The 21,458-nt window shown below is 47.8% G+C and overlaps 1 protein-coding gene across 1 annotated transcript in view; it reads left to right on the top strand.

The window, feature by feature from the left end:
- WDFY4 (WDFY family member 4) overlaps window positions 1-21,458 on the top strand; it is a 255,320-nt gene that overhangs the window by 203,419 nt on the left and 30,443 nt on the right. Inside the window, 6 exon segments of the mRNA XM_030569859.1 lie at window positions 1,460-1,569; window positions 8,397-8,417; window positions 8,419-8,551; window positions 10,096-10,187; window positions 13,608-13,820; window positions 16,086-16,233. Coding sequence (XP_030425719.1) covers window positions 1,460-1,569; window positions 8,397-8,417; window positions 8,419-8,551; window positions 10,096-10,187; window positions 13,608-13,820; window positions 16,086-16,233 — 717 coding nt within the window.

Below are 21,458 nucleotides of genomic sequence, written 5' to 3'. Positions count from 1 at the left end.
TCCCCCATCCTGATGTGTCCTGCATTGCTAGGTCCCATCCCCACCCTCAGGCCAGAGACCAGTATTGGGGCAGGGGGCTTAGCAGCAGAGGCCATCTGCCCAGCGAGGGTCTTGCAGACATCCTGGCTGATAGGTACATTAGGGGATTGGGGGAAGTGAGGCAATTTGGCCCCTGGGGAGTGGGGCTTTGCTGAGGAACAGGGTGATGTGGGAGAGAATAGGGATGGGGTGCAGAGCTTAAAGGGGGCTGAAAAATGTCTCTGCATTGCGGGAGAGAGGCTATCATTTTCTACTAAAATGAAGACACCACCTCTGCCTGTTTCCCATCCCACAACAACTCTGCCCCCCACCTGCCCAACCCTCCTGCCCCCTCATCTGCTCTGCCCTTTGGGGGAGGGGTAACTCAGTAGTTTGAGCATTGGCCTGCTAAACCCACAGTTATGAGCTCAATCCTTGAGGGGGCCATTTAGGGAACTGGGGTAAAAAAGAAATCTGTCTGGGGATTGGTCCTGCTTTGAGCAGGGGGTTGGACTAGATGACCTCCTGCAGTCCTTTCTAACCCTAATATTCTATTCTATGATTTAGCCTCACCACTGTTCCTCTTGCAGCTCCTGGGGTTCTTCAGCCCCCTCTCAGACTGGCAGGCCACAGCGAGGTCCCCTCTCCCCCTTCCAGGCAGGGATGGAGGGGGAAGGAGAAGGGTAAAGGCCTCACAGGAGGGGATGGAGAAGGCACCACCCTAGCTGCTGGGTTCTTCCCCTCCACCCCCAAGAATAGCCTTGGCCCCTGGGGGAAGGGTAAAATTGCTTCCTGCAGCAGCTCTGGCTGGCTGCTTGTACCTCAAGAGGCAGGGCTGAAATGTGCGCTCCGCCAGGGCCCGGCTCAGAGGTAGACATTTTATATTTGCCAGGTCTGCACCCCTTTTGAACTGGTGCACTTTAAGCACTGGGGGGATGGAGGAGGAGCAGGCAGGATGGCATGGAAGGAGGAGGGCATTCGGAATCTAGCTCCACAAATGTTAAGGCACCTGTCACTGGTATCTGCATCATCCACCGGGCTGTAGGGATTACATGGGACTCCATCCAGTCCTTATGTGGCCACATGGCTGATCATTATGGGATTAAACCTCTTGCAAATGCAACAAAATAGCAACTAAGGACCCCAGGGACATTAAGAGGCACAGGGTGAGCCACATAGACCCTTTGGGGACTCTGCTCCCCTCCAGTATTACATCCAAAGTGTATGCAATCACATGTAAAGGGGGTATGCACACATAGCCAGGTTGCACTGTACCTGCCTGGTCGTGTGTGCCCACATCCCATCTGGCATGCCCTTGCACATGGATCTTTGCACACCTATTTTTCAAACCCTGTCCCCCACAGTTGTGTTGTGGTAATTTGCAGCTGTTCCTTCAAATGGCAATGTTTCAAACTGAGACCCGATTACCTCTAATTTACAGGAGACCCGTCGGCCCAATGTCACTATTGCACCCACTACTCGTCGGCCATCATAGTAGCTTCATACTTGGTCCGATTGGAGCCATTTACGCAGACCTTCTGCGCTCTTCAGGTAAAAGGACACAGCATTTAGCCTCTCTCATACAGAATAGGTTCAGCTCTTCTATGCTATGTGGAACTGATTCCAGCCACTGGCTAATGAGCTGCCCGTTCGTTCTTGTTTCACAAGTGAAGTCTGGGATTGGTGGAGGCCCCATCCTGTTCCCATTGAACTTACTGGCAAAGCCTTAATGGGAGTAGGATCAGAGCTGTGTGTATATATTATATTCTAACAGAGGGTCCAGTCATAGGGCAGGGGAGCCTAGATTATCCATCACAATACCCTGACGTATGTGTACTGGGATGGGACGGTACCTGGTACTGGGCCTTACACATCCTTCCCAGTGCACCTGTTATGCCCCCTGGGGCCTGTAGGGATACATCTGCAATGCACTAAAAAACCCACAGCACCAAGTTTCAGAGACCGGGTCAATTGACTCAGGCACATGGAGCTTGGGCTGCTGTGCAAAACTTTGCAGTGTAGAGATTTGGGCTTGGGCTGGAGCATAGGCTCTGATACCCACCCCTTTCCGCTGACCAGGCCCATCTGTGGCCATGCTGCAGGTCTTTTATTGCAGTGGATGCATACCCTAAAACCAGGCATGATGGGAAATGTAGTTTGCCCAGTCAGGACTGAAAATCTGGAGGTCACATGACCAGGGAAGGCAGTGCCCACATTTGGGAAACTCTGTAAGGCAAAGCCTGAGCTCACCACAAGAGCTAAGGGCTCAGACAAGAAGACCCGGTGAGGGTTTTTTTGTGTTGCTGTGCCTGGACATGACTCCTTTTGTTTGGTGGTAAAGCGAACTCTGAGGAAAGAGGTTATTTCATTTGTCTCAAGAGCTTCCTTTTTACCTTCCCTGGCTGAACTGGCCCGTGGGCCTGCTTATTCAAGGGCATCTTGTTCAACAAGTGGCTGGGGTCACACCTTCAAGGACAGCGAGGTCCTTGCAGTTCAGTGCTATGCACCTGGAATTTTGATGCTGTTTACCTGGGGTTGGGGAGAGGACCTGGGACAAGGTATTTTAGGGCAGCTCCTACTGACATCTGCATGTCTTTATGGTACAGTCTGATCAAGGGCATCTGGGCTGAGCTTTCGGGCTGTGGTTCTCGGGTGCCCAGGGACTGCTGTGTGGCAGAGGAGGACTGGCCCCATCCCTCTCCAATTGCTTTGCTGCAGCTCTGCTTTGGTTTTTTTTTCTTTTAATGAGGTAATGGAAATAATGTGCTGTGTTAATTAAGCAATAAACCCCATGAAATTGGTTGTTCCTAGCAGTGAGCAATGGGCTAGTGAATCACCTGAGGCAATGCTTTTCCACGGTGTTCTGTGAACCATATGTTAGCAGCAGTCATCAGTGACTGGGGCGCACTTAGCACTATTGTAAACTACAAATGCTGCTCTGGCTCACCGGGATGCTTTTTATCCATAACAAGCCACCAGTCTGCGTGGCTGCATTCATGTGTGATTGGTAGGTGGCTCCAAAAGCATCTGAGATCTAGATAAGCATCCAAAATTTTGCCTTGAGGTGGATCCGGTTAAACCACGGACTGGTTTCACCAGGTGCTTCATTCCTCTGGTCTTGCACTGATGCACGTGAATCAAAGCTGTATACCTGATCCTTTAGCAGCTTAGCGACTGCTAACTCCCAGGTACAGTCAGGAGAGCAGCAGACTTGAGCAGCCTGAGCTATATGATTGGTTGAGCCAGGACTTGCAGCAATGTCCATAGCACGTAGTCTGGGAATGATCTCTCCAATTCTGGTCACTGCAGTCTAAATGTAGCACCTTCTGCTGGCAGGGACACTACATACTATTGCTGAAACAAACCTCTGTATTGGATGACCGAAAGGTAGCTAATGTAATGCTGATCTTTTTAAAAGGGCTCCAGAGATTACAGGCGGGTGTGCATAATTCAGTACCGGCCAAACTGGTAGAAACTATAGCAAAGAACAGAACTATCAGACACATCAACACGATATGTTGGAGCAGAGTCAACATGGCTTTTGCAAAGGGAAATCATGCCTCACCAGTCTATTGGAATTCTTTGCGAGTGTCAGTAAGCATGTGAACAAGGGTGATCCAGATAATACAGTGTACTTGGACTTTTAGAAATAACCTTTAACGGGGTCCCACACTAAAGGCTCGTAAGGAAACTAAATAGTCATGTGATAAGAGGGATAAGAATGAGGCTGAGGTGAGAGCTGCCTCTTAAGAATAGAAGAGGCTTTATTGTTATTGGCCTGCTCCAACCCCTTCCACCCCCCACCCCCCCTTTTGAACTCATCTGAATGGGAAACACAGCATCTCAGTCCAACTTCCTTTAAAAGGGCAGAGTTGGCTGGGGATCTTGATTCCTCTGTTTCATAGAGCTGATAGCATCCGGCAATCCATGGGTCTAGGACAGTGTTATTTAGTAAGGGAACATACAAAAAAGGGATTCCGGAGCCTGTGATACTTCATTAAGTGTAATGGGCTTCAACGTGGGTGGAAGGGGACTGCTGTGTTGCGACGCTGCACTGGGACTTGAGAGATGTAGGTTTTATTTCCATCTCTCTCAGTGACTCCAGATGAGTCACTGAAACTCTTCCTGTAAATGCAAATAATGGCTGGTTAGCCTCTCTAGGGAGCTTGTAAAGTTTTATGTCTTTATAGCCATCTGAGAAGCGCTTTGAGCTCCTTGGATTTAAGGCCTTATCAGGACCCAGTATTATAATCCCTCAACTTTATAATCAATGGCCCATGCTCGGCCCCACAGAATCAATTCTTATAGGAGCACAGTTTGATTCTAACTTAGATTCTCCCCTGTGGATGCTTTGCCTAACTGCTTTGCACAGCCCCTTATTGTACTATGGCTATAACAGTATTTAACTTAACCCATATCCCTAATCACTGAAATGGCTTCACAGAAAGGAAGGAAACCCTAGGTCTTACTCCATGCGGCCCATGAAAAAGCTGTCAGAGTTTATGTTAATGTGCAGTTGAAAAGCATAATGCAATTCCAGATTTTCTTTTTCCCTCTCAGTGCAGTTTTTGTATTCCAAGAGAGAAAAAACCCATTAATTCTGATATAAATATATGCAAATAAATTTATTAATATAAGAAATGGGAAAATCAGTTATTGCTTCCTTTATAAATAATACAGGCTTAAGTTTTAAAGATATTACTTTTCCTTAAAATGAATTAGACAGCCAGGGAAAAAATCACATTTTTTCTTGGTGGTAATATCTTTAACCAGATTTGTCACACTAACAGCATTTTCTATGTATATATTATTTTTATTTAATACAGGTAATCTTTTTATTACAAATCATATTGTTTCTCAGGAGATTACCATCAGCGCTCATAAAAGCTGCAAAAAAAGATGAAAAAGCATCAATCACTACCAGACACAGTGCGCTGTGTGAAGATTAAATATACAAAACCCTTTAATATGCTTCAATGAGATACTTGTTAGCTGTTGATTTATTTATAGTCCTCCTTCTACTGTGTTTTAATTTCAATGTGAATTTGACTCCAAGGGTCCTTGCCTGATATTGATCAAGAGCAAGATGACCTTGTGCATCATACTGTCTCCTAGCTAGGCTTGCCTGTGTGATCTTGGTCAAAGGTTTGTTTGTGGTCCCTGGAGTTGGAGTGGAAAGGCTCCATGATGCTCAGTGGGCTGGGTGAGAAACAAGGAAGTGGAGTGGAAGTCATGCCCGGGTATTGTGAATTGGAGATGAGGCTGGGCCAAACTTCTGATCTAAAATGGCTTTGCTAAAACTACAGCTGGGTGTTTCCCTTTGATTGCGGCCAGGAGTGGCCTAGTATAGATTTTTGGGAACAGGAGCAGAACAGGCACGTTCCAAACTTAAGCTCCATTGACTTCAGTGGCATGCATCTGCTTACCCAAAGGTGGAGTTTGCTCTGCAGTGTGATATGGTGGAGGGGTAGGTGTCTCATTTTTTTGCACACACACAGCTCCTCTTGTTGGGCTGCATGGATGCTTATCTGTCACTTTTATATTTTTGAGACTGAAAGGTAAACCCCAGTCACCTGTAGCTAGGTAGAAAGGATGTATTAGTCTTGATCTAGCTCCTGAAGCAAACAGGAGGAGGAGAGATGTAAACAGAGGAAATGAGGTTATCCCAACAAGTCAGCAACGGACAGAACCTTACGGGCTTGCATGCAAATCTGGCACTGTTTGTGCTTACGTGATGTCCCTCCCCTGGAACTGAACTGAGGAGCTAAAAGCACGAACTAAGAGCTAAAAGCATGAACTGCTACAGCTTGAGCTAAAGGAGTGTCTCTCTGTAGCTGTGGGCTGTCACAATTAATATCCTCTGCAGATCAGCAGAGCTAGGGACCTGTAACACACATGGACCAGTGGATTACACTAACTTATGTCCATGCCTGTACAGAGCAAGCTGATTGCATGTAGGAAAGTAGCAGCTAGGAAATTTAGTCCCTCACAAAATTAATCACTGGGGATTCACGTCAGCTGAAGTGCAGCCTCTGGGCACCCAGGTCAAGTTTAATGTTACCTGGCCTTTGACTTCTCAAATTCAGCTTGGGAAGCTGCCATATGTGAAACAAATTACCCACATCACCAAACCCTTACATAAAATTAGGCCCAATGAAGCCTGAGTGAGAATGTTTTCTCTGGAGAGGCCTAATGGTCTGGCTAGCCCAAGTGCAGCTCAGTACCGGAATTCAGCTTTCAGAAACAGCATCCCTGGATCCAGCATCCTTTGGTCCAGTCTCCCAACATGAGAAGGGCCAAGGGTCCACCTTGGACTGGTGAGGCCTAGCCCCGCTATAAATGAATCCAATGCAGACTGTACCTGAACCCACCATCTCTCTTGGTGAAGAGGATTGTGGAACACAGTAGCTGAACTGGAAGCGGCTGTTAATTGCCCTAATATTCCTACCTTCCTTATGGATAGAATTTAGGGTGCTTCTACTGGCTGAGCACAAGGCTGTTCCCGTGGTCCCCAGATGCTTCGTGGCTTCTCTTTAACAAAGTGGGCAAACAGCAGGAGTGAAATGAGCTCTGTTGATCTGTCCAGGTACTTCTATGTTCCTCATCACTATAGCATCTGAGCACCTCATAATTAACAGATTCTATCTTCACAGCACCCGTAGGTGGTAAGGAAGGACTAGCCACATTTTACCACCACGGAACTGAGGCGCAGATTAGAATAAGTGATTTTCCTAAAATCACACAGAGTATCTGAGCCTCCCGAGTCCCACACCTCTGCCCCATCCACTGGGCCATCTTTCCTGCCCCGATAAAGTAACTTCTATATCCAACCTTTCCTTCAAAGATGCCGGAAAAGCCCATATTCTCCAGGATTTGCGTGGGACTTGGAAAAATTCTGTATGATGTTCTGTGGTGGTGTTTGGAGAAATATTCTGGGTTCAATGGTGGAGTTACCCCAAGCCCTGACCAAGAGGCCGTGCGGAGTTGCACTTCATCAGTATCTCTAAGGGTATATCTGCACTTGGGGTGTGATTTCCAGCTCCCGTAGACGTGCCATACTGGCTGTCATCAAGTTAGTGCACTAAAAATAGTAGTGTAGCCACAGTGACGGGAGAGGCTAGCCCTACCAAGGGCAAACCCGTCTACACCCGTGGGTACATTCTCAGGCGGCTAACCCAAGCCACTGCCTGTGCTACTGCATCTACACAGCTACTGTTAGTGTGCTAGCCCGATGAGAGCTAGCAGGGGTATGTCTGCTCCAGCTGGGAACCACACCCCTAGCTCCAAGAGTCGACATACTCAAAGTGCCACTGTTGGAATCTTTAATCTACATTTATAGGAAAAGAGAGAGTTACGAAAAACAGGCTTCTGCACTGAGTCAGGTGTTACCAGCTAAGCAGGCTTGGACGGTTGTGGATGGGAGACCTGCAAGGAAAGACCTAGGTGTGTCCCTGTACTGAGTCAATACTGACACAACACCCCAGCCCAGTGTGGAGGGGTTTGGATGAAATGTGAAACCAAGTCCTAAGAACTTCTGGCCAATGGAAATCCCAGGGCACTTTTCACAAGGGTGGCAGCAGGGGCATGGGACCGACATCCTAATGGGGCAAATTTCCCTCTGCAATTTCAGTGAGGCATGGCTGTCTTCACTATTGGATAAAGTGGCTTAATGCTGATAAATAGTTATTTTATGCTAGAAGTAAATGTTTCAGTGATGGGGGTTGTGATCCCAATATAAATATAAGAGGGAGTGGGGTTCTCGAGATGTGCCCATGTGACTTAGGAGCACAAATCCCTTTGGGAGTCAGTCGGACCTGTGCTCCTAAATCACTGTGGCACATTTGAAGATGACACCTGAAATATATCATGGTCTCCATCCTAAGCAAAACTTCCAATTAAATCAATAAAAACATTTCTCAAAGGCCCTGATTTTATGAAATCATCCCTATTCAGGAAGGGCACTTACGCTTAGCGCCCATACAATTAAGCATGTGTATGTGGTGGATATAAGCATTCAATTAATTCTGTTCCTGAGTCAGGGTCTATGGAAGTATCCCAGAGTCAGGCCCATTGTTTGTAAAGCACTTGGATGTAAGAGACCCTACAGAAAGGCATGATCATTATCAGCATTAATGTAGGAGAGCCATATTTCTGCTTGGTTCCAAGTTCCTGCAAGCTACACAATATCTCCAGGCCTGATTGCCCTCTCGGTTACACCTGCATAAACGAGGGCAGAGTCAGGTCCTTCCTGATATGTTCCTAGATTATCATTAAAAAATGGGCTGTGATTCGGCATCTGCCTCTTGGGTTAGTGTAAGGTCACGAAGAACATTGGAAATCCAGCCCTGATCACTGTCTTTCTCTCCCCATGTCTGCAGGGGGGAAGTTTTGATGTAGCAGGACCGGATGTTTCACAGTGTGAAGAATGCGTGGGACTCGGCATCGAGAGAGAACATGAGTGACGTCAGGGAGCTCATCCCTGAGTTCTTCTACTTGCCTGAATTCTTAACCAACTGCAATCACTTTGAATTCGGTAAGTATTGGGTGGAGTGTGAGCGTTCCTACCGGCATTGTGCTGGGAGATGGGATCTGGCTGTCACAGCTTTCCTGGCTGGCTGACCTGGGGCTGAGCTGTGAATTTGGATCCAGACCCAAAGCATCTCAGTTTCAAGGGGCTTTGGTTTCAGTCTCACATTTCAGGACTGTCTTCTGTGGAGAGAGGCAGAAGGGTTGGCATGGGTGGTCCAGTGGTTAGGGCACTGCCCTAGAGCCTCGGAGAACTGGTTTCAATTCCCTGCCACAGACACCCTGTGTGACCTTGGTCAAGTCACTTATCCTCTCTGTGCCTCGGTTTCCCATCTGTACAATGGTGAGAATCACCCCAGATTCATACCAGCCAAGGCAACTTAACCAGCCATGTCAGTGTCCAGCTGCATATTGGTCACGTTTCAGTATTTAAGGTCTCATGAGGTGAGCCATGGGCTAAGGAAAGCCAAGGCAGGGAGAGGTTGCTAACAGGCAGCAAGGACCTAGGGTGATTTAGCCTTGAGAGGAGAAACCTTAGAAAAAGAATGGACCTAAACACAGCTGAACCCTTTGGGTGACTGAAATCAGAACCCAGACCCTGATCTGAGTGGAGCCAAATAGGATGAACCAGAACATAGATCTGAAATTTACATTTATACACTTTCTAGTCAGTCTGTCTCTATAATGGGCAGAAGCCCACATCCACACACTCCTAAATCTTGTGGACGTTTGTTGTCCAGACCTTAACCTTGGTCTGGATTTTGTGATCAGGGCCCAGCTCTAGAGAGACGGGACTTGGCTGGAGTATTTAAGATGATGATAGGTGCAGTGAAAAGTGATTTGCACATTTCTGTTACACTGTCCCATGATGCAAGAACAAGGGGTCATTCTATGAAATTAATGGTAGGCAAAGGATGATTACAGTTTTTATAGAGCAGATTCCTTCAGGGAAGTCCTACAGCCTGTGTTACACAGGAGTTAAAACTAGATGGTCACAAAGGCCCCTCCTGGCCTTGCAATCTATGAATCTGTGAAAATCCCTGGCAATGGGCTGTTTTAGCAATTTCCAGTGATTAGCACTGCCCAGTGCCGAGGCTCATAGAATGATAGTGTTTCAATAAAGCAGATGGTGACAGGTTTGTCTGGATCCAGTCCGTAGTCAGAGCTAGAACAGAGTTCATGTTGAGAACGTGTGATTTTATTGTGGTAATGACGAGCAAAGAGAGACCTTCCGCAGGTTCCTCTTTGGGCAAGCACCCACAAGTTTGCATTCTCACTGGAACATCCTCTCAGCTATTTGATCACTCTAGATCTACCAAACTGGACTGGGAATCCCCAGAGAAACAGCTTCCTGCAGTATTTTAGGAGGCCTCGTCTATATTCCGCTAGAACCCAAATTGCACAAGGGCAAATCAGTGGGAATAGGAAGTCATCTGACCTTCTTCAGACCCCCGGCTCTCTTGGGTTTTGGAAAAGCTTGATTTCCATTTGCCATTGGGCAATGACTCTGGTTGGTTCTTGTATCTAATTTTCCCTTTTTAAATGTTGCAGGCAGCATGCAAGATGGAACTGTGCTGGGGGATGTGCAGTTGCCCCCATGGGCAGATGAAGACCCTTATAAATTTATCCACTTGCATAGACAGGTTAGTATGTAGCTCAGGCATTGTGGTTTGGCACCACAGTGGATCCCAGTCAATGGGAGATGGATATAATGTACTACAGATGGGCCCAAAAAAAACATCTGACTCAAACACGCCCCAGCTTGGAGGAGGTTCAAATCTAGTTCTGAACTTTGCGGATGGCTCTGGTCCCTGTAACAGGCTAACCCAAAGCAGGGGTGCAAACACTCCACTGCAACTAACCAGTCCTTTTACACAAGCTACAATAATATTCTTGTTTGTTATAGTTTTACTTGGGTTCCAGTAGCACCTAGAGATCCTGATTGGCATCAGAGGCCCATGACACTAGGCGTTGTACAGATACGCACATAGTGAGTAGAGCAGGTCGAAACATTGTCAACGAAACACTTTTTTCCACTGGAAAATGCAGTTTTGTCAAAATCAAAATTCTGATGAGAATGCTCCAAGTTTCAATTAAATTTTCAACGGGAAAGAGTAACTTTATCCTTTTTGTTTTCAATTTTTATGTTATAATGTAGTTTTTAATATGTTGTATTTTTATCTCTAATATTTTATATGTATATCCTGTTTTATATTCATTATAACATGTTAGAGAGACAAGGTGGGGGAGATAATATCTCTTATTGGACCAACTTCTGCTGGAGAACGAGACAAGCTTTTGAACTTACTCAGAGCTCTTCTTCAGATCTTGGAAAGATAATCAGAATGTCACAGCTAAATACAAGGTGGAACAGATTGTTTTTAGTGTAAGGAGTTAATACATGTTCCAAAAGACAGTTCAAGGTGAAGTGGGCAAATAGCACCTCTGCAGTCATAGGACAAAGGGGAGTTAGTGTGTTAACTGTTGTAAGGAGCCATAAATCCAGTCTCTTTGTTGAGTCCATGATTTTTAGTGTCTAGCAAAGTTCTGAACTGAAACTCCCAGGATCATCTTGTGAAGGTGTTGTGCAGATTTCCTTTGAGGATGAGAACCGAGAGGTCAGATACAGAGTGGTCACTTTGTGAGAAGTGTTCACCCGCACATGATGTGGCGTTTTTGTCTTTTTGTGCGAGTTCATTTGAGAGCATAGTAATTGTCTGGTTGTTGTTGGGGCATTTAGGGACCAACAGAGTCATATAGACGTGGATTCATTGATTGGCCATCCCCTGGACTTGCTTATCAGGTCTTCCCTGCCTCCAGGCACTTGGCTGTGATTCAGGAGACCTGGATTTAATTTCCTGCCCTGCCACAGGCTCCCTGTGTGACCTTGGTCAAATCACTTAATCCTCCTGCGCCTCAGGGTCCCTGTCTGTATAGTGGGGATCATATCCCTGACTCCCAGAGGTGTTATGAAGATATATTCATAGATATTTGCGAGCTGGTCAGGTACTGTAAAATCCATGGCCTGCCTGTTTAGACTGTAAGGTCTCCAGCGCTGGGACTGTGCCTTTGGTGTCTTATGCAGTGCTGTGCATGCTCTCGGCACTTAAAGAACCACAGCTAAAGCCATGTTCTTTGTGCCAAAAGGCTCAGAGTCTCAGCTGGGTGCAGTTCAGCAAAGAACAGTATCAAGTTTACAAGATTACCCATAGACTGATCTGCAATAGATGAGCTCAGACTCAGGCTGTAGCCCAGTGTCCTGTATCTGACAATGGCCAGCACTGCAGCTTCAGAAGAAGGTGCAAGATTCCTACAGTAGTTAAATTTGGGGTAATCAGCCCCCCATGAAGGTCTCACTCTAACCCTGAGTAGTCAGAGGTGGGTATGAACTCGGGGATTGTATCTTTTCCCAAATACAACTGTTCTAACCCTGGATGTTGTCTGTATAAATGCCCAATCCCTCTTTCAATCTTGTTAATTTCCTAAAGAAGACCATTAAAAAAGTCCATTCCAACAGCGTTGAGCACCCCGGTTCTTGCTTCTGAGGCGGTGGGGAACAAAGGGTTGCTCTTAAAATAAAGTTGGGATGAGCCAGTTTACATCCCAAAATGAGGAACTGTGAAGCAGCCCCCCAGGGTTGCTGTTAAAATGCATGTTTGTCTCCCTGTGGCTAGTGGAGCTGGGGAAAAGTGACTTTCAAACACAAACTGAACAGCTGCTCTGTCGCCTTTGAATCCATCATGCACTTTCTTGTGCTTTGCTGACCAGCACCAAACAGTTTGCTGTATGTAATTCATATGCTAACTGCTCTCACTAAGGAGAACGGCTTTGGAGCCCAGGCATTGTGTGTTTTTGTTGTTCAGGTTGTATGATGTGCTTGTTCTCTAAGCTACCCTTTAATCAGTGTCGCTGCGGACAGGGTAATTTAGACGGGCTGCATTTGACTAGTTGTCTGCTCTGTGAAATGAGCCATTCTTCAGGCTGCCATTAGCTCATTTGTTTCTGCTGGTTGCTGGATGGGAGGGTGTTCTGGGGAGACCCGCTAATGCAGCACCAGGTGTCGTTGCAGAGTCAGGCTGGAGAGAGATGGAAAAGCTCTGTCAGTAACACGTGGCACTGGCATGGTGCATTGTGGTTTCAAAGCACTGGGTAAATATTTAAGTGCCTTCAAGGTGCAGTGTGGTGGCGCACAGTGCCACTGAGAGTTCCCAGAGCACAAGGATGGCAGGGAGCATTGGCATGACATGTAGTGGCTACAGGGAAGGTCAAACTCAGCCCTGCCAATGCCACTCAGTCCTCACTTGCAGCACCCCCTGCTATTCGAGCAATGGGCTTCACCCAGCCTTGCCGCTGCCCCTCCGTTCTGACCTACTGTGCCCCTGTACTTCAGCACCTCTCCTGAGTTGCAAAAACTCATCTCTTGGGACTGAGCATTGATGGCGTGATGGGAACAAAGTATCCTCTAGGTCAGGGGTGGGCAAACTACGGCCTGGGGGCCGCATCTGGCCCTTCAGACATTTTAATCCTGCCCTTGAGCTCCTGAAGGGAAGCGGGGTCTGGGGCTTGCCCTGCTCCACATGTGCTGGGGCTCTGCAAGGCTCCCGGAAGGAGTGGCATGTCCCCACTCGAGCTCCTATGCATAGGGGCAGCCAGAGGGCTCTGCATGCTGCCACTGCCCCATGCGCTGCCCTCACAGCTCCCAATGGCCGGGAACCATGAGCATTCATGGCCCGCCTCCCATGCAATTTTGATACCCAAATGTGACCCTTGGGCCAAAAAGTTTGCCCACCCCTGCTCTAGGTGGAAACCACTGAGCTAGTTTGACTTGTGACGATGACCAGGGCTGGAATGCCAGTCTGTGAGCCCACTTAACTGCCTTGGGACAATGTCCGCTGAACCCACCTGTGCTGAGAGGTAACTGTGTAAGAAGAATTAGAAGCATCCAGAAGAGCTCATTTCTGAATTGAAAAGCTCTGTATTTACACAACCAGTCTGAAGTGCAGCCTGGCAATGTATCTAAAACAGATGCACCTTATTGAACAAACTTTGGCTCTTGGTTCCAGGCACTGGAAAGTGACTATGTTAGTGCACATCTCCATCAATGGATCGATCTCATCTTTGGTCATAAGCAACATGGCTCAGCTGCGGTGGAGGCAGTGAATACCTTTCACCCTTACTTCTATGGAGACAAGGTGGACCTCAACAACACCAGCGATCCTCTGATTAAAAGCACCATACTGGGATTTGTCAGCAACTTCGGGCAGATACCAAAACAGGTACAGCACCACATTTGTTCTTCCGCATCCATTCACTTTGTTGTTTTAATTACAGGGGCTGGACATGAGACTAGGTAAAAAGGAGAACGCGTGACTCATTCAGACCTGGTAGTGTGTTACTCCCCCATATACACTTTGCACAGGTGTAAATGATGATGCAAGGTGAAGGGCAGCAGTGAATGGGGAGAGAGGGAAAAAGAGTTTGCCTGGGGGTAGCTGAGAGCAGAACTAGAGAAAGGTTGCACGGGTGTTGCTCAGAGTACGATTTGCCTGCAGAATTTTTATCACTGGTGATGGTGCATGGAAAGAGCTCGGCTTGACTCTCTCAGTCCAGGATGGGTTTGCAGGACTGGCAGCTAGACAAATTATATTTTTACTTGTGAACTGAGCAAATCTGATCTGGGTTCTATGACTGCCAGCACATATGGTCCATGGTACCATTTTCACAGTTGCCTTTAAATGCTCTGCAAGATGAAAATTAAGGGCCCCATTTTACTCTCAGTTGCATCTGGTAAATCGGGCATAACTCTCCTTAAGTCAGTGCAGTCGTAGCAGTGTAAATCTGGTGTAAGTAGCTTGGAGTCAAGTCTGAAGATTTCTACTCCCTGCCATACACTTAATAATATGAATAATACCTGTTTCCCATATAGCACTTTTCGTCAGTGGTTCTCAAAGTGCATTGCAATCTTCAATTGGGTTATCCTCACAACACTCCTGTAAGGAAGGGCAGTTATGCCCTTTGTACAGAGGTGGAAATGAGGTGTAGAATGGCTAACTGACTTCTCCGGGGTCACACAGTAAGTGTTTTGTGGCCAACACACTCCTTTGTAAAGTCCAATTTATTCTGTGTGGTAGAGAGAAGGCACTCAGATACTACAGTAATGAGTGTAATATACAGACTATATAGTATAGTCTAGAACAGAATAGAATTAGAGATGCGCCCAAAGAAAACACGTGAGTTAAGTTCCAGGGTAATATTTCATCCCCTCATATACGACGGGGCCATTTTCAAACACCAGAGCTGGTTCTGGGGATGGATTTCAGACACCTCTTATTTGGGGGATGTTCAGATCTCAGCAGAGAATACGTGAAAACTTGCCATGGATTTGGATTCAGATCAGAAAATCCAGGGTGTTCTGGTTCAGGCCCATTACAGAGATGGGCCTAAGCTGCAGCATCCAGACCAGATCTGGATCTAAACCTCCCCAGACTTTAGGTGGGTGAGGCTGGCCTGAATCCAAGATTCCACAATGGGTCCATCTGAGAGTCGTCAAAGCAACAAGGATTCTTTAGAAGAGAGCAGGCTTCCCCCAGAGCAGCTTCACCCGCAGAGTGTTGCCACCCTTAGATCTCTGGTCTTTGTCTTGCACCCTGTGACACACGCCGATTGCTCTACTGGTCCAATGGATCCACATGGTGCGTCAGGGAGCAGCACAAATCAGGATAAACTGGGCATTCTTGGCAGCCCAGTCACCTGGCTTTGTGTTCATGGAGAAGCCAGGATTGCTGTCAGATTTGCAGAAGTAAGCAGAGGGGCCCGTTCGAGCCACGTGATCCCATTGCCAACGTCTTTATCCTCTTGTTAAACAGTTTTGACCTTAGTTTTAGCATTGAGGGGAAGAGGCTACATCCTCGCCTCATTGTACCGCCTTTACTCAGCACCCTACAAAATCTGAAGCTCTGTCTTGTTACAGTCAAAGGCTACAGCAGCAGGAAGGCTGAGAAGTAGAGATATAAGAAATAATAATAACCCCCCTTAAGAAAAGTCACTCAGCTATTTCCTCTAGACATTTTGTTGCTGAAAATTTCCTAGAGATGAGGCCAGATGGCTGCATTTCCCCTGAATTCCATCAGAGCGAGGAAGATCACGGAGCTGGGAGGAAATCAGGCTATAGGCAAAGCAGTAGGGAAGGCGTTCAGAGGGTAAGACTGAGACCACCAAACTCGTTTTGTTTGTGATCTAATCATAGTTAGGGTGCTAGCCTGGGACTGTGAAGTCCTGCGTTCAGGTCCCAGCTCAGCCACAGACTTCCAGTGTGCCCTGGGGTAAGTCACTCAGCCTCCATTCCCCATCTGTAAAATGGGAATAATAGGTCTTCCCTACCTCACAGGGGTGTTGTGAGGATCAATCCACTGAAATTGGTGAGATGCTCAGATACTGTGGTGATGGGGGGTATAGAAGTACCACAGAGAGACAAATGTATCCACTATGCATTGGGGCAGATTGTTTTAAATATATTTTTAAGTGTTGTTCCTTTCTTCTAGCTCTTCACTAAACCCCACCCATCCAGGAATGCCACGGGCAAAAATGCATCAGGGAAAGAGGCTGCATCCTCTCTGCATTCAGCTGGACATGTGCCCCTGTTGCTCAGCAGCCTGCAAAATCTGAAGCTCTCTCCTGTCACAATCAAAGGTGCTGTCAGTGCCACGAATTCAGCCGTCTTTCATGTATAAATCAGTGAAAAGTCCTTGACCAGCAAATAGCTCTATGTGTTTGAACCCTACAGCTGGGCATAGCTCTATTTTAGCAAAGTACCAAATTGATCCCATCAAGGTCTATGTTGCCATGTCATGTAGTTTTTATTATTTATAGAGAGAGAGGGAGAGATTGAAAAGGGGAAGAAATAATTCCATGAAAAATTAGAAAGATTTGAAGTCATTCTTATTTCATGTGGTCCAAAACAGAAAAACATTTGGTTTTTTTATTATTATTTTTGCCAAACTTTTTTTCATTTTGAATTTTTGAATTTTTTTCCTCTTCCCCGCCCCCTCCATGGACTGTAATAAAATGAATGATGTCCATGGTTCCACCCACCCACCCACTCTCTCTTTTTTATTTACCTTCTTACCATCCCCCTTTTTTCTATTCTGTAACTTTTCCCATGTGAAGGTGGTTTTGAAAAGCTAGAAAACTGAAAAAGAAAAAAGAAAATATTTTAAAAATGATCAAACCCTCAAATCCCTTCACTCATTTTATTGAATTCGGGGGGAAATAGGGAGAAAAAATAGAATTTTGACATTTTGACACTTGAAATGTTGACATTTTCAGTTTCATAAAAAACCAGGACAATTTGCAACATTAAAAAGCTTTTCATGACATTTTTCATTTTTGAAGGAATAAAAACTATTTTGGGGACAGGAGAAACATTTTGGAAAGAAACATTTCGACCTGTTCTGCTCTCTCTCAGTGGTGCCTACATGCCCAGCCAGGCTCAGGGTCCCATGTACCAGGTTCTGCACAGACAGAATAGAAGATTCTTATCTTATCTTATCTTCTAAACAGACAACTTAAACAAATGGATAGAGACAAACAACAAATATGCAGTTGTCAAAGGTACGGAACTTATACATTTTTCTTCGAGTGATTGCTCATCTCGATTCCAATTAAATGTGCTCACACTGCGTAGCACAGTCGTCGGAAAATTTTCCCTTAACAGCTCCCATTGGGTCAGCTGTGGAGCCCCTTGGAGTGGCGCCTTCATGGTGCTGGATATATGACCATGCTGATCTGGCCCCTACTCAATTCCTTCTTACCACCAGTGCTGGTAGTTGGAACTGTGTTGGCTTGCATAGCAAGTGCTTCCCTTAGCTTATTTTGTAATTATGGTTTGTAGTTTTGTACTTGTTAGTTAGTAGATTAGGTAGTGGGAGTGGGGTCTAGCCCCAATCCCATATCCTTCCCCTGGGTCCCAGGGCATGCCTCGGTCCCAAGGGTTCAAGCCCTGCAGAACCTGCAGTAAGCCTATGCCTACAGGTGACCCCCACAACTCTTGCCTCAAGTGTCTGAGGGAGTGCACCAAACAGAGAGATGCAAAATCTGCAAGGCTTTCCACCCGAGGACGAAGAAGGAGCAGGATTTCTGAAACAGCTCCTAATGGAGTCTGCTCTTCATCTGCAACCTGCCACTGATCGTCAGGACCCAGCACTGGGTGTGTCCATGCAGAGCACCCCAGCTTCAGTACAAGACACAATGCCGAGAAAGGACTCGGGCCTAAGTGACCCTTGGCACTGGCGCTCCCCGGCACCACAGACTGCGGAGACAGCCTGGCACCACTCCCACTCCCCAGTGCCGCATAAGCGGAACAGGAAAACTGACGGAAGCTGTTCTCCTGGGCTGAGGGCAACAGTGCTGGCAAGTGTGACAGCAGTGTGTCCTGTGCAGGAGCACTAGTCGCAAAACCTCAGGAATTGGGGCCATTGACTTCGGGCCCATTAAGGGAACCATTGAGTCTGGCTCCCAGCAGTACCTCTGAGTACCAGGTAGAGGAGTTGGAGCTGCCATCCACCCCGGACACTTTTGAAGCTGCAAGGGATCTGATTGCCATGATGTCACCTCAGCCCCTGGCAGGTAGAGACAAGCCTCCGGTGCCACATCATCCAGCACCATCTAGAAGCAAACCTGCGATGATGAGGCAGTCGCCCTCTCCAGATCAGCACCGCTCTCCACGGCAGCGCTCCAGAACACCCCTGTCTCAACACTGATCGCTGGTGCCGGCCTCCAGGAAGTCTTCCCCAGCATTGTCAGGGTGACGCGCGCCTTCCCTGGCATTGAGAGAGGAGCGGCACCGGTCTCCGGCACTGGATGAGCGGCACTGGGTGAGCGGCACCGTTCTCTGGCACTGGGTGAGTGGCACCAGTCTCTGGCTCCTGGTGAGCAGCACCAGTCTCCAGCACCAACGGAGCAGCTCCATTCCCCTGCCCTGGCTCCTTGTCACTGGTCTCCAGCACAGTATTGTTCGGTGCTGCCATGGTCATCAAGATCAAGGCTGCCTCATCAGACTCTGATGCTGACTTGTTCTATTCCCAGTGTAGCCGGCACATATTGGACAGGCGTTGGTATTGACACGACGCAGGGATTGGCCTTGGCAGCCCCAGTGGCAACCTCCTACACAGTGGTCCTTTTGGACTCCCTGGGCTTACCACCAGGCCGAGGGCTCTCTTTTGGTGGCCTCAGATAGTAGAGCGGCCCCACCTCTCAGAGACTGACCCGCACCTGCACCTGACCCGCCACCAGACCAGGCTACTGCCACGGTGACAGTTATTGACAATGAGAGGTCCCTGGTGGCAAACAGGAGCAGATGGAGGAGGTGGTCAAACCTGAGGACCCCATGGTGGACATTTTGGCATCACAGGGGCCATCTGGAGTCACTCTGCCAGTGATAAAAACTATCCAGAGCAGTATCAAGACTCTGTGGCAGCTGTCTGCATCCATTCCACCTACTGCAAAAGGGGTTGAACGGAAATACTTCATACCCTCTAAAGGTTACGAGTACCTCTTCTTGCACCCACAGCCCTGCTCTTTGATGGTGTCTGCAGTAAACGAGAAAGAGAGAAAAGGTCAGCAGGGACCGACTCCTAAATCTAAGGAGTCAAAAAGGATGGACCTTTTTGGAAGAAAGGTCTGCTCAACTGGGGGCCCACAGCTGAGGATAGCTAACCAGCAAGCTATCCTAAGCAGATATAACTTCAACTCTTGGGCCTCCATGTTGAAGTTTAAGGAGCTGGTGGCGACGGACTCCAGAGCTGAATTTGCAGCGATAGTTGAGGAAGGAAAGGCAGTGGCCCAGACCTCTTTGATGAGGCAGGCCTATTTTCATGCCAGATGGACTCCAGGCTGCACAGCCTTAAAGACTCCCAAGCGACCATGAAGTTGTTGGGCATGCACACCCCAGCAACCCAAGGCAGGCATTTTAAGCTGAAACAACAACACCCCATCCTCCTTGGACAAGGCAGGACTTCTGAGGGGGGGCGGGGTAAAGAAATGGCAGGCACAAGCCTTCCCATCCCCTCTCTGGGCAGTGCCAAGGCCCAACCAAGCCATCGTCGGACTCAAAGCAGGCCTTTTGCAGGTGCGCCCAAGAACAGTGCATCCACCATGGCACCAGATCCTTCTCTTTGTTTCATGAATCGTCTATCCCACTTCTACCATGCCTGGTCCCAAATAACATCAGATCACTGGGTTCTTCATATGGTAGAAGTGGGATATTCTCTCCAATTCTGCTCCTCTCCTCTCTCCCACCTCCTTTCCCCATCCTTCTCCAGGAACGCTTCTCATGAGCAACTTCTTATCCAGGAGGTGAAGGCGTTCCTTGATGGAGGAGGTTCCTCAGGAGCTCAGGGTCAAGGGGTTCTACTCCTATTATTTCCTAATTCCCAAAGCCCAGGGGGTCTCAGACCCATTCTAGACCTGCGAGGACTCAACAAGTTCAGGGAAAAGTTGAAGTTTGGCATGGTCTCCCTGAGTGCTATTATCCCTTCCCTGGATTTGGAAAACTCGTACGCCGCCCTCGACATGAAAGACACGTACTTTCACATAGCTATATGGCCTTCACGCAGATAATTCCTCAGATTTGTCATCAACCACAACTATTATCAGTTCACAGTCCTCCCTTTCGGTCTGTTGACAGTCCCCCCCCGCCCTGGAGTGTTCACCAAGTGCATGTCAGTCATAGCAGCCTTCTTCCGAAGGAGGCAGGTGCAGGTATACTCCTACCTCGATGACTGTCTGCTCAGGGGACACTCCAGGGAACAGATGGAGTCTCAAGTCCGATTGGTCAGATCCACTTTTGAAAGACTGGGTCTCCTCCTCAATGTGAGTTGACTTTGTTACCGACCCAAAGAGTAGAGTCCATCGGGGAGGTATTGGACTCGATACAGGCAAGAGTGTTTCTGCCAGAGGCTGCTTCCAAGTGATGGCAGACATTATTCAAGGCCTCAGGCAAGGGGATGCCTGAGTCTCCTTGGTCACATGGCAGACTGCATCTACATGGTCCAGCATGCCAGAATGAGGCTCAGACTCCTCCAAGTGTGGCTCGCATTGGTCTACCACAGCAGCCTGAGCTCAGTGGTCACTGTGCCAAAGTGAGTACTCGAGTCCCTTCAGTGGTGGCTTGACCCTCAGATAGTGTGCGAGGGCATCTCCTTCAGCAGTCCCCAGCCCTCCACGTCCCTGGTAACGGACGCGTCGGCTCTGGGATGAGGTGTGCGTTTGGGAGATCTCCAAACGCAGGGCCTAGGGTCGCAGAACAAGCTCTCCCTCCATATCAATATCAAGGAGTTGAGGGCAATGCAGCGAGCATGCAAAACCTTTCAGGCCAACTACAAGGACAGTGTGTGACAGTTTTGACAGACAACACTACTGCCATATTTTACATCAACAAGCAGGGTGGAGCCCGTTCCTCTCCTCTGTGTTGGGAAGCCCTCCAGCTATGGGAGTTCTGCATAGCCCACTCCATTCACCTGGAGGCATCATTTCTACTAGGAGCTCAGAACGAACTAGCAGACCACCTCAGCAAGTCCTTCCGCAGTCACGAGTGGTCCATCTGCCCATCTTTCAGAAGCAGAGGTTTCCCCAGGTCAATCTGTTCCCCACCTGGAACAATAGAAAGTGCCCACAATTCTGTTCCTTCCAGAAACACATTCCAGGCTCACTTGTGGATGCATTCCTGCTTCCCTGGGCAGGATGTCTGTTGTACACCTTTCCACCAATCCCCCTCATCCACAAGATCTTACTCAAGGTCCGCAGAGACAGGGCACAGATGATTCTGGTGGTGCCGGCGTGGCCTTGCCAGTGTTGGTACACCACACTCCTGGAGCTGTCAGTGGATGCCCTGATCATGTTACCACTACTTCTGGACC

Source organism: Gopherus evgoodei, chromosome 7 (assembly GCF_007399415.2).
Source record: "Gopherus evgoodei ecotype Sinaloan lineage chromosome 7, rGopEvg1_v1.p, whole genome shotgun sequence".
Taxonomy (NCBI): Eukaryota; Metazoa; Chordata; order Testudines; family Testudinidae; genus Gopherus; species Gopherus evgoodei.
This window is presented reverse-complemented; position numbering and strand designations above follow the sequence as displayed.